This window comes from Halyomorpha halys, unplaced genomic scaffold (genome assembly GCF_000696795.3).
Source record: "Halyomorpha halys isolate HHAL.00 unplaced genomic scaffold, Hhal_1.1 Scaffold309.1, whole genome shotgun sequence".
In the NCBI taxonomy this organism is placed as follows: Eukaryota; Metazoa; Arthropoda; class Insecta; order Hemiptera; family Pentatomidae; genus Halyomorpha; species Halyomorpha halys.
In genome coordinates, this window is record NW_027115271.1 from 609,903 (window position 1) to 623,873 (window position 13,971).

The 13,971-nt window shown below is 32.7% G+C and overlaps 1 protein-coding gene across 1 annotated transcript in view; it reads right to left on the reverse strand.

The window, feature by feature from the left end:
• LOC106681106 (pyrimidine-nucleoside phosphorylase) overlaps positions 1-13,971 on the reverse strand; it is a 23,536-nt gene that overhangs the window by 3,741 nt on the left and 5,824 nt on the right. Inside the window, exons 4-7 of the mRNA XM_014421265.2 lie at positions 9,528-9,747; positions 3,700-3,818; positions 1,713-1,881; positions 110-331 (exon numbers count right to left, since the gene is read on the reverse strand). Coding sequence (XP_014276751.1) covers positions 110-331; positions 1,713-1,881; positions 3,700-3,818; positions 9,528-9,747 — 730 coding nt within the window. The remainder of the gene's footprint in view (positions 1-109; positions 332-1,712; positions 1,882-3,699; positions 3,819-9,527; positions 9,748-13,971) is intronic.

The window sequence follows — 13,971 nt, forward strand, 5'->3', positions numbered from 1 at the left end:
ATTTAACATGAGTTTTTCCATTTAACACGCTTTAACATGTTAAACCAAAGATGATGAATACTCCTAATATAAAGTTTTTAGAATAATGTAATGTACGATTTCAATTTACCTGCTTCATGTGCTTTGATTTCAGTTTGGTACTTCGCAGTGCCAAGAACAGAAGCCATATTTCCGAAGCAAAGGGTTTTAGCGTCTTCTGCAGCAACACCTTGACAAACACACATGTCGGCAAACCTCTTCAAAGCTTTTCCACTTACTATAGTTGAGAGCATCGCGTTTCTTGCTTCTTCAAGATTTGGAGACTTCCCAGCCATGACAAGTAAATGGCTGCCTGTAATACAGTAATTCCAATATAAGAAATATTTTATCCAATCATTTAAAATTCCTAAATTAAGATACAATTTTACACCTTTGCATGTTCACACTGTGAGTTTGAAGCATGCCCCTTCCTCTGCCCACACTGCCTTTCCCTTTCCCTTTCAACTTCAACATGACTCATGAGAAACGTTAGCTATGGCGTACATAAACCATTAGAGATTCGAGAGATTTTTTTTTGGACGCCCAGGGTTGAATAAATGAGTATTATATATATTTTCTACCAGTTGACATTTTTTTTTTGTTACGTAGTCTATAATTTAATTTATATTTATGTTCCTATTTTATATAACAATTATAGTTATTATTTGTATATCTTTTATATTTGAATATCATTTTCTTCTATTTCACTTATATGTAAACCGTTTTTACGTTTTTACCCGTAATCTTCCCATCACTCTGTACCACATCCGTTTTTTTTGCTCACTCACTCGCTATTTTTAAAATCAACAAAAAGGTGGTTCTGGTTTGTTCTTTATTTATTTATTATTATTTTTTATTTATTCTTATCTTACTTTCTCAATTTCACGTAGTTTGGACTGTAAAAACTTTTGTTTTTATTTATCTCATATTTACTTTTCTATTTTTAAGCGTTATTACATCTCTTGTTCATTTTAAATCTAATAGTCTAGGCTATTTCTTTTTTATATGTACTTATTATTGTACATCTTAACTTTTATTAATTTTTTTTAATGTACATATCATCGTTTCAGTTATATTTACATTATTTTTAAACCTATCTTAGTTTACTTTTTTGTAACTTTTTATCCTACATGGTCAAATTATTTTTAGTTGTTTTGTATCTTTTTTAGCCCTTATGAGTTGGACGTAACTTTAGCAAATAAATAATTAAATATTTCTTGTACCGTTTTGACCGCACCCCGACTATCTCCTTAATATTTGGAAAAATACAGCCAATTGTTAATACATGGAATATAAATACTTTAATTTATATACCATATGCCTCTCTAGTGTTTCATACACTTCAAACTGAGGCTTCATCTTCCCATCTGAACTTTCACTCCTTAATTATACAATAGGTTCTAGTATTTTACTTTATTTGGTGCACTCTCTACAACCGTGTAATTCGTTCACTAGATTGATTTTATTTCAATTAAATTACATACAGTCCACTCACTAATCCAAGTATCACATTCTAAAGTGAAATAAGCAATGTAACTTTCCTTTATGAGTTGTCAATCCTTGTTCCCAATCTGTGTTGCTCAGGCAAAAACAGAGTTAAACTTGGATTACTTATTCCAGGCATCTTAAACCGATCAGCCACGCCTACTTATCCACTTAATTTATAAAAATCATTTATTAGAAAAATATAAAACCTAAATTAAGGATGAGCTCCATTAAATCTGGAGGTGAATGTTCTCCTCTGAGTATCTCGATGCTTTCTTCTATTTCTAAACTGTTTCCAACAGCCCGCCCGATCGGTGCGTTCATTCTGGTAAGTGAAACCGCCATCTTGAAATCATCGAATTCCTTGGATGTTGCTATCTGAAAAGACGATAAAATTATTTTGACGTTAAATTGAGTAATTAGTGTAACCTTGTGCTCACTTAAACTGTTAAAGTGCAACTTAAACCCAAAATAAAAAGTTATTTAGATCTGCAATAGTTACCATCATCCAACTATTAGAAATATTTAGCTAAAATGACTTCCAATCCTTATTCTGGTTTAAGTAAAAGTGTTTAGAAGAAATAAATTACATATTTAGACTATCATACTAAATTTTGTACATTTTATTCTATATTTTTAATCTTTTAGTTATTTTCTTATGTCGCAATGTGAGACACATACATGTGTCATTATCATGTAGATATTTTACTGGAAGGATTGGATACTAGAGGAATTTTATGGCTTAGTGGAGCCCCATAGCTCAACTCTCTAAGTCCAAATAGGCCTTATTATAGACATATAAATGAGTCTTTTGCAATTATTTGGAAGTTTAGACCGTTTTTATAGTAAGTGTTGTTATAGTCGGAATCGACTAGCAGTTTCCTGTCTTTTCAGTCTCGTATGATGATTCCAAGTCAGTCGTTTTTCTAGATGTAGTCCTAGGCAACGGATATGTTCGACAGAAATAAATGGGGTATTCTTAAAAGAATACTATGCGGCAGTAAGTCATGGGTTTATGGCGAAAGGGTAAATGTGATTTGGTGGGATTTATTTGACTTTAATCATCCAGTTTTAACACCATTCTTCAAGCGTTGTGATGTCCGATGGAGGGTTTGAGATACTATGAAACGATCATTATTCACTGATAATAGGTATGTTTCATTGGCATACGTAGTAAGAATATTGTTTGGATGGCTTGAGATGTCAACAGTAAAAACTGTATGAAGGATAGGACCTAGAACACTACCCTGAGGTATAGTACAAGAGCCGGGAAGAAAAAAAGGCAGTAGTCTCACCCCAATTTTTGATTTCTTTAATGAAAACTAGTTGTAAGTACTAGTCAAAATTGATGAGTCTGCCAAGTATAGGTAGGGGGAATAAAAAATGGTGACTGTTTCAAAACCTTAACAAAACACTAATTTTTCATTTGGAGCTCTATATCTTAAATACTACATACAACACTAGAAAAATTTAAGAGACCATTATTTAAAGAAGAGTAAATTTGCTGAAATATTATCCCTAAAAGAGCTATTTACATCCAATAGTTCTCGAGATATAGCTTTTTAAAAAGTATAATTTCTTAAAAATCTACTGAAAGATTAGTAGTTCGTTAATTTATTTTGAGAAGTCTAAATCTCAAGAACGATATGACGTATTGTTATCTATTGGCATAGATAGAGCAGTAGACGGTGCTAATAGAAATCTGAACGTCAAATGGTTTTTGAGATATAATTTTTTCAAAATAAATTCACTAACTACTGATCTTTTATTACGTCCCATACAACATTTTTATGGAATTTTGCTTTTTAAAAAGCTATATCTCGAAAACTATTTAACGTAAATAACTCTATTAGGGCTCATATTTAAGCATATTTACTCTTCTTTAAATGACATTCTCTTAGATTTTATAGTGTTGTTGGTAGTTTTTAAGATATATAGCTCCAAATGAAAAATTAGTTTTTTTTACCGCTTTGAAACAGCCGCTATTTTTTATTCCCCCTACATATACTTGGCAGACAATTTTGACTATTAATTATACATAGTTTTAAGTAATCAAAAATTGGGGTGAGATAACTGCCTTTTTTCTCCTCTTGGGCTCTTGTAATTGTATGCCACCAGACCCAGGAAAGATGGATTAAGTGCAGTAGCTTTTTCTACATTTTCTAGTAAGTTACTAAGCGAATTCTAAGTTCATACCATCCAATTAGCCAGCTCTTCTGCGCTTTCGACGTCTTTAAAAAATGCTGCCTTGCCCACTTTAATATCTTGTATTAAATAATTACTCCCTGCTGCGATTTTCTTTGACAGTATGGAAGCTGAAACATTAGTTTTCGTTATAATTAACAACTAAAAAGAATTATTAAGAATACAATTAACAATTACATCTATAAAATTTGTATATTATTATAGTCTCAATTTTTTGATTGCTCGTATACTTTTCACTATCGTTAGTAGAAACTAATGAATTACTACACTTGCGAGAACTCCCCGCATTAGATGTTCCGCTGTATAAGAGATATTAGAGAAGCATGTTTATTCGTAAAAAGAACATAATACTATCAAGAAACTCTATTTATCATATACAATTGGTAATGCTGCATACTTTAAAATGACCATATTTAACTAACAGTTTGCTTAGTTTGTAATTTTGTTGCCCTCTTCAGTTTTACAGTTAAAATATCTTTACATTAATCCTAAATTATACTTGCTGTTATGTTATTGAGAGATTTTTGTGAGCGTTCCTCGTGTGTTTGTGGCTGAAAAAGCTGTCTGCACGTTGGGTACCGTGTTAGACCAAAAATGTGTTCGAATGATCATTTCCCACGCTCTATTGGCGCAGTTTAGGCGCTATAAATCCGAGTTTTGGCGCCGATTCATTACTGTAGATGAAACTTGGATACACCATTACATGCCCGAAACAGAAATACAGTCCAAACAGTGTACTCCAAAGGGGAACCGGTTCCAAAAAAAAAATTTTTTTTTTAATATTTATTTATTGCTATTTACAACTTTACATTTAATCATACATTTAGTAAATCTGATCTAAGTTAAATTGGAGTGTTACAGGCGTGTAGAGAAACTACCCATTGGTAGCACTCTAATGACATTTTACATTAGCTGGTCTCGTGGCCATCTTCTTTACAGGCGCCTCGGAGGAATGTCAGGAATGGAAGAGGATGCAAGATAAGAAACTATAGGGTTTGAGTGGTTAGAGAGTTTATAATGGAAGGATTGATTTCTGGTTCGGGCTAGATCGGTTACATAGGGAACATTGAGGATTTTACGAAGGATTTTGGATTGTAAGGATTGAATACGAGAGGAATTCGAAGGTTTAGTGGAGCCCCAAAGCTCAACTCCATATGTCCAGATTGACCTTATTACAGTCATGTAGATCAGTCTTTTGTAATGTGTTGGAAGTTTAGACCGTTTGTCTAGTAAGTGCTGTAATAGTCGAAATCGACGTGCAGTTTCCTGTCTTTTGAGTCTTGTGTGAGGATTCCAGGTTAATCGCTTGTCCAAAAGTAGTCCAAGGTAGCGGATGTGTTCGACAGGGGTAAGAGTAACATCATTAAATGAAACTGTAGTGCAGTCAGTAGGTTTACGACGAAGGGTAAAGGTGATTTGATAGGATTTGTTGGAATTTATGCTCCAAAAAAATAAAAAACTGTTTTCTCGGCTGGGAAAGTGATGGCGACTGTTTTTGGATAGTCATGGAGTTATTTTTATCGATAATATTAAAAAAATAAAAACCATTACAGGAGCCATACTACGTATCATGACTTGACAAGCTGAAGGCAGAACTTGCGGGAAAACGGCCACATTTGCAGAAAAACAAAATCCTGTTTCATGGAAACAACGCATCGTCTCACACCTCAGCGGTTGCCATGGCGCAAATCCACGAATTACGGTTTGAACTGCTTTACTATCCGCCTTACTCACCAGATCTAGCTACAAGCGACTTCTTTTTGTTCCCTCTTTAAAAAATTGCGCTCAGAGGACAGAGATTTTCGTCAAATGAAGAGACGAACACCTTCGTAAACAATTATTTTACAGAGAAAAATTGCCGAGTACTTTTAGACCAGTTACAGAGACGGGAGCATCGCTGGGAGAATTGTGTAGTTAGAGTCTATGTTGAAAAATTCAGAAAAAATGTCTTGTACTTTTGTTAGGTCGAAAACGTTTCAGACCACCCTCGTATAATAGGGCTATTCATAATCTTTACTTTAATGATGAATGGAAAAAGTTTTTTTTTTTTTTTTTTTTTTTTCCCTTTTTCGGCCAAGACTCCCATTGGAGTCCTATATTACCTAACCATAGTTGGGGGTCAAAGTTCTTCATTTTGTAGGACCGCCACGCAATGAAAAAAGTCAACGTCCCAGGCCGGATTCGAACCGGCACCGCCAATAGACATCAAATTGGTAAGACTGTGTCTTAACCACTGAGCTATGGGCGGCCCAATATGGAAAAAGTTGTGTTAAATGGAGGAATAATTCAATCTGTCTAGATGTTAAAACAATGTAACATGGTTGGGAGCCTGTTAATAGGCATGCGAAATGTAGAATGACGTCACCTGAGCTTCACACCATTTTGTTTTCTTTCGTCTTGATAGGCTAGTTATTGGTAACTACCAATGTTTGGTTTGAGTTGGTTTTGTTTTGGACGTTTTAAAAATCTAAAAAAGTAATGGATATAAATAATAATAAAGTTATGAAAAAAACTAGGAGAGGAAACAAGGAATAAGTGAGGTGAAAGAAAGATGATCTGATGAAGCTGTTGGAGAATTTGTCTGTAAATGTTACAAGGCTCCAAAACAAGTTGCCCAAAAGATCCGATAGGAGCTCCACTGGATATAACATGGACTTTAAATTAGGCTGCTTACAACCCTGTACTTTTGTTTAGCATGTTATAACTTCCTACGTTTACATCGTCAATGCCCCCAATATTGGAACCCTGTCTTTCTCTCCAACGTTCAAACTAACAAAAAAGTTACGTAATCAATTTATTTTGGCAAATGTCATGAAAACTGCTTCTTCTAGTTAGAATAAACTATTTTATAGCACATTAAACTAACTTTAATTTGAGTCCTAATAGACATCTCTATGTTTCATAGTTCCTGAGATAAAGTTCTCTTTAAAAAACATTATCTAAGGAACTATTTAATGTATACAGCTGTACTAGAGCTCATATTTTAGAAAATTTACTTTACTTTTATATTAAGTTTATAGTGTTGCAGATAGTTTCAAAGTATGAAAAATTATTTGCAGGCCTACCTTCTACGACATAACCCCTGATGAAGACCTGAAATTCAGATCGAAACGTCGGCATAAAATAAATAAATATGGTTTTGTTTATTTATATTGTTCTTTGCTGACCGCACCTCCCGACAAACTTCTCCAATAATTATGAAAAATTATATTTTTTTGACGTTTTGAAATAGTTAAATTTTTTATCCCTCTAACTATACTTGGTAGGCTTATCAATTTTGAATAGTAATTATACATACTTTTCAATAAATTAATCAAAAATTGGGATGAAATAATTTACTTATTTATGCTCTTGGGCTCTTGAACTAGCATTATTACCCAGGAGTACTCAAGCATAAGTTGACTATTGGGGTTAATCTAAAAAAGCAGGATATGTCCATATTTAGCTGTTTTTTAGGGTTCTATATGGGAAATATCCCATGGCACAATTGAAGCTAACCTTGTTTAGTATGACCGTATTAAACCCGGATTCGGGAGTTAGGAATTAGACTAGTGCACTACTCCCTTAGCTACTTGACTCTTGAAAGTCCATTCCATTAAAGAAGATAAAACATTAAGTTTATCTGGAACAACAGAAAAGGGCTGACGCTCTAACCTAAAAAGGCTTCTAAATGCCTCTGCATCACGCAACTTTTCTATTTTTTCGGTCAGTAGTCTCATTACAGTATTTCATGTAGATAAGCTGCAATTACTAACAGTCTGATGAATGTTAATATTGGCCAGCCTCAGCAATTTAAGTAAGCATGTGTCCATCTTGACCTTCCTTGCCACGTGCTGGTAAAATAATCGGTCATGATTACTTTTGGTGTGCTGGTCTGTATAGTGGAGGTCATCCATGAAGCCCTTTATGGAGTTCAACGGTGATGACCTCTAGGAACTTATATGACTCGAAGACACAACACAAAGTTTTACTGATGAGACCAATTAGTCGAAATTCGCGAAGAATAGTGATCATGCAGAAGACTCGTGGCGGAAGAGACTTCTCGACATGGGTATGGAGAGAATATTAATTTTTATTAATAAACTTATTAATTTACTTCATTAATGATTTATTATATGATTGTTTGAGAGTGGTTTATTACATTATTAACTTACTCAATTTTGATCCACATTTCTCTCAACTTTTATTCTCAAAAAAACTCTCCAACGTTCCGGCCCTCATGGCATTTTCAAGGAGACAACCTATACATTTTTTTTGTTTTTATATTAATTACATTATTTCCTTAACTGCATACTGATATCTTTGGCCATATCTTAAATATTGATGTCTTGGTTTTTAAAAATCTTATTTGCAGGCTAATTGCCCATGTCACATCTTTAATATAAATTAAATATTAAAATAACTTCATAACAACTTCAAAAAAATTTGTTTTTAAATTTATTACGAGGAGAAGATGGTTGGGGGTGCGGTCAAAGTGAAACACAAATAAGTTGGTGTAACCTATTTAATTGTGCCAACGTTTCGGCTAGAGTTTCCAGCCTTCTTCTGGGCTGTTAGCTTGAAAATCAACCGCCTTATCATATACATAATAATAATAACATATAATAACATTAGGCGTTTGATTTTCAAGCTAACAGCCCTGAAGAAGGCTAGAAACTTTGGCACAATTAAATAGGTTACACCAACTTATTTGTGTTTCACTTTGACCGCACCCCCAACCATCTTCTCCTCGTACGATATCCAGGGTCAACAATCTCTCATAATTTTAAATTAATTACATACTTACATAGCTTTTTATATCTTAAATTTAAAAACTTTTTTATACAAATAATCCCCTCTTTTTCACTTATATTCATCATTTATAACAGAACCCTACCTTCAACATGTTATCATCTTATCATTAAAAATATTTTTTCATAATTAATTTACATTTAATACAATTTTAATTCATTTCCTTATAACTTAACATTTTTTAATTCCATAATTACTATATTCTTATTATATATGTATTTTTTTATCATTCATATACCCCCTTCTCTATTTTATTTTTTAAAATATTTATTCACCTATACATACTTTTTTAAGTGTATATGTACTATATATACATCTGCACAATTTAAGGACTTGAACATTTATCTGTTTACCAACTTTGTTGTAACAATTTCATATTTATTTTGCTCAAAATTTTAGAATAATGGTGGTTTAGTCCTTTAGAATATGATTTGAAATTTACTGTATAATTTATATTTTCTGAGATGTAAATCGATTCTAATATTTTTCTTCTAAAATTATTATTTTCTTTATGAATGACGTTGACATTTTCAAAATCAAAATTATGCTTGTTTTGAACAACGTGTTGAACCAATGCTGTTTTTTTTGGGGGGGGGGGGGGTTCTCTTCCATATGTTTTATATCATTCCCATGTTGATACATTCTGTCTTTTATATATTGTTTAGTTTCACCAAGGTTGGAGAGTTTTTTTTTTTGGAATAAAAGTTAAGAGTAATCTGTATCAAAATTGTGTATGTCAAATTCAATTTACTTCTATCAAAGATATTTTATCGATAAGAATTTTCTATAAATGTTTGACCTTTCTGCATGAAATGTCGCTATAATAATTTTTTTTAATGATTTTCCAAGTCTATAAAAAATGGTAATAATTATCAAAAAGTGAATAAAATTAAAATGAAAAAGATTTTTTTATTTGATATGTGGTTTTTTTTATATTTGTTTTTATTTTGTCCTTTATGTCTAAAAAACCTTTTTATATATTTATAGATATACACTATTAAAATAATATGTTGAAAATTATTACTTACCAACTATCAACGGTATGCTGTCTATGGTTGATGTTATGTCGCGGATGGCATACGTCCTTTTATCAGCTGGACATATTTTAGAGGTGGTAGAAGCGATGAAACAGCCACATTTCTCCAATATTGAAGACATTTCTTCCTCTGAAAGTTCCACTCGGAAACCTCTGATGCTCTCTAATTTGTCCAAAGTGCCTCCAGTGAACCCCAAACCACGTCCGGAAATCTGGAAATTGATAATGAGCTCATATAGAGATACAAAGGAGATTCTTTTAAATTTATAAGTTTATCAAAAATAGTTTCGTGTATTTGTAATATCTCATTCATATCAATAAACAGTTTACAAAACTTGCACTTCTTCATTGATTAAAATGTTTTTCATTGATTTAAAATCAAATAATAATTTGCCTATAATTAAATAAAATATATTCTATACTGTATTTGATACACGTGGTTATACATGATAATTTACGAATTGTTTATTACTTTAGTCCATAGGTTCCTATTCCTGGCGACAGTAACCCAGCAGTCTCCAACTCTTTGAACCTTGTCACCTTGCCATCTTGTAATTGGTCGTCCTTCCTTTTCTCTACAAGTCTCATTTAATAGATTTGGGTTTGGAGAGGCATCACTGGACAGATGTATGTAGAGAACGATTGGTGGTATCGGCATCGAACCTTCGGGTTATCGTTCTTATTATTATTACTTTGTAGATTGATTGAGTGAACCTCCGTCGAAACTAGGATCCGCCACAGTTCTATTTGAAATTATAATTTTTAGAATAAATTATTTTGTTGTAACTCTTAAAGGAGTTTCAAATTGATACTGCCTCTGGAGTTCCCTTCCTCTCTCGTTTTTCTTATATATTATATCATTTAACACCTAGTAAAAAATGAAAAAAGTTTCCCCTCATTCCTTTAACCTGTAGAAAATATTCCATTACGTGCCCTCAATCAAAAAGTAAATAATTTTTGTTTACTTGTTCTCTTAACTTAGTTGTTTATTTATCTTATAAATGTAATAATACTGGTACAGCTGTCTCTCTGACTGAAGCTGCAAATATATAAGGCTATTATTCGTCCTACGCTGCCCAATGGTGCACCTCTACTGCGACACCTCTTCAAAACAACACTACAAAAACTCCAGAGCTACCAGAAGTCCATCTTACGGCGGATAGTCTTAGGCAACACACTGCAGATGGCCAGGAACAGTGCTATCCACCAAGAACTCCAGTTACCTTCTGTTCCGGAGTTCATAGGCCGACGGCACGTTAAGTTCTTTGATGGGCTGAAGGCCTGTTCAAACCCATTCTTCCGGTGCCCCTCCACCAAGACCTGGGAGGTGGCAAGGCACTGTTCCCTTGGTCGACGTGCTCACCGAGGAAATGGGTTCAGTCTCTGCCTAAACCCAACCTATTCATCACTAGAAGAAAGGTCCCTGCACACAGCGGATCCCAGAAACTACCTTAAAATGCCCTTCAGGCAAAGAAAGGACATTTATTTACTTTGTATTGTGTATATATTAAGTATGCATATAATGTTTAAAATAATAAAATTGATAAAAGGGTAAAAAAAAAATACTTAATTCATTCTCTTATCTGTCTGCTAAACTTTTCTGGCTTCTTTCATCGAGAAACTAACGGCTGGACAAGTTTCGATGAAACTAATTAACTGTTGTCATAGAATTTTAAAGTTTTTAGAAATATCAGTCCGCCATCTACCATCTTGAAACAAAATGGCAGGGTATCGAAAATGCAGTTTGTCCGATTATAGAAAAATGGCTCAACCTATTTTGACCAAATCTCTTTTTGTTATAAATGACACCAATAAAAAGGTTTCTAATTCGTTGTTCTGTACAATATTTTATTGTCAATGTACTAATATTTTATTTATAAAAAAAAAAGAGGAAATACGCCCAGCAACTGCCCATCCTTCATCATTAAATTGGCAATTTTCTTATGTTTACCACAGTCATCCTATGATCGTCGAGTACATAAGATAGAACAGCTCTTCTGAATGATAAAAACCCTGCCTTTGTTTCCCGCAGAACGTGCTTGTAATAATAATATTAATGTAATAACATACTGAACGAATGACGAATCAGTCTCTATTGGAAATTTGTAACATCCAAGTTTTAATTTATAATAGAAAAATGTTTGCTTACGATGATGCATACAGTTATAGTACAACAACCCGGTGTGGAAAAAAGGCAGTTATTTCATCCCCAATATTTGATCAATTTAATAAAAACTATGTATAATTATTAGTCAAAATTGATGAGTCTGCCAAGTATAATAACAATAATAGTTTATTTATTCTGGGACGAGTCCCTTTAGAATAATACAGAGAAATCTATAGGTGAGGGCTGAGGAGCCTCAGAAATACTTAAACAAAAAATACAAAGAAATATAAACAGCCATAATAAAAAAATAATCATAGGTTACTTTCTCACTTTTATCAGTTGAACAATAAAAATAAATAAATAAGTAAATAAAAAAGAGAAAAGAAAACGATGTAAAAATAATTAAGAATGATATAATAGTTTACATACACATTTACAATTATATTAATTTACCATTTTATGGGGTCTGAATGGATAGGAAATGATTGAACAGGCGGGATATAAAGGTAGGGAGGGTATTGGAGCGACGGATGTTGGAAGGGATGGAGTTCCATAAGGATGAGGCTCGGATAATGAACGATCTATCGAAGCGGTTCGGTGGGCCCTTGAGTATAAATCTGAAGACCGTGAACGGGTATTGCAGGAACGTATGGAGGATTTGAATTGAAGGAGCTCGGAGGTGTATGATGGATGGCGGGATTGGATGACTTGGAAGATGAAGGAAGCCAGGAAATATTTACGACGGTAGAAAGGATAAAGCCACTTCAACTCTGCATAAAAACGGGAAACACTGGCGTCTCTTGGGATCACGAATAAAAAATGGAAGATGTTCCAAATGATTAAAAAAATATTATTATTAAAATTTATGTTTAGTAATTCCCGAAATATAGGTTTTTAAAATGGAACATTTCATAAAGAAAAATCAGTAGTTTTTAAATTAATTTTAGGAAATCAGTATCTCAGTAATCATTAGACGTACAGATGTCTTCTAGCACTCAAATCGAAGCTAGTTCAATGTACTATAAAGTAGGTTATAAAGTCTTTCTGCTTAGGAGCGGCAGTTATTTTGATATTTGACTTAATTAATTTACAAAATGTTGATTTATAGTTATTAAGATAGTAGTTTTGATTTATGAAAAAAAAACAAAAAAAAACTCAGAAACCATTAGAAGTAGATAGTCTACCAGGGTTCAAATTAACGTTCAACGTACTATAAAGTTGTTAATGACACTTATCTTCGCAGGAGTAGTTTTCATGATATTTGCTAATATAAATTTATTTCTAATTGTTCGGACAAAATTTCATATACAAAATTCATATTCATAACTACTGATTTTTTCAGTGCAGTTTTTATGAAATGTTGCTTTTCCAAAAGTTATATCTCGGGCACTATTGAACGTAAATAGTTCTATTAGGACATGTATTTTAACAATTTTAAATAACGCTCTATTATTACGTTGCAGTGTTGAAAGTTTTAATAAAATTGAGCTCCGAATGAAAAATATTTTTTTTAACTTTTTGAAACAGTCGCCATTTTGTATTCCCTTTAACTATACTTGACAAACTCATTATTTTTATCTAGTAATTAAAAATACTTTTTATCGAAGTAATCGAAAATTGAGCTGAAATAGCTAACTTTTTTCTCCTTATTGGCTCTTGTAGTATTTGGTAAAAATTGGTTTCCTTGTATTCCCTAATTAAAAAGAGGTTATTCTTCAATACAATAGTATGATAACTGTATCAGTAGGTTTAGTATAGTAAGGGCGAAATATAATTTATTGGAGTGCATGTGTGTCAAACAACGATTTGGAATACTGGAAGAAAATTAAGGCTATTCTTATATCTATCTAAGCACCTCTTTTTCCCTCCCCTAATATGCACAACTTTTCCTTAACCAACCGATTCACTTCTATTCCACTATAAAAAGTTTGAAATAACCTTCGACCAACACCTCTCATGGAATAATAATATTTCACATCACACACAAAACCATAACCGTACTTAAATGATTTCTATGATTGGAGAAGTTTGTGCGGTCAGCAAAGAACAACATAAATAAACAAAACCATATTTATTTATTTTTTGGCGACGTTTCGACCTGAATTTTAGGTCTTCATCAGGGCTGTAGAACAAAAGAGATAACAACAACATTTAGAGAAACATACAATTGAAAAGGAATAGTATACAAACAAATTTAGAATAATACAAAATATTGAATAAAATCATAAATGATAAAAATTGATAACTGATAATTGAATAATAAAAAAAATTTTTTTAATTGATTGATAATTGTGGAATTGGATGGTAGTAGATTGAAAACAGTGACAGA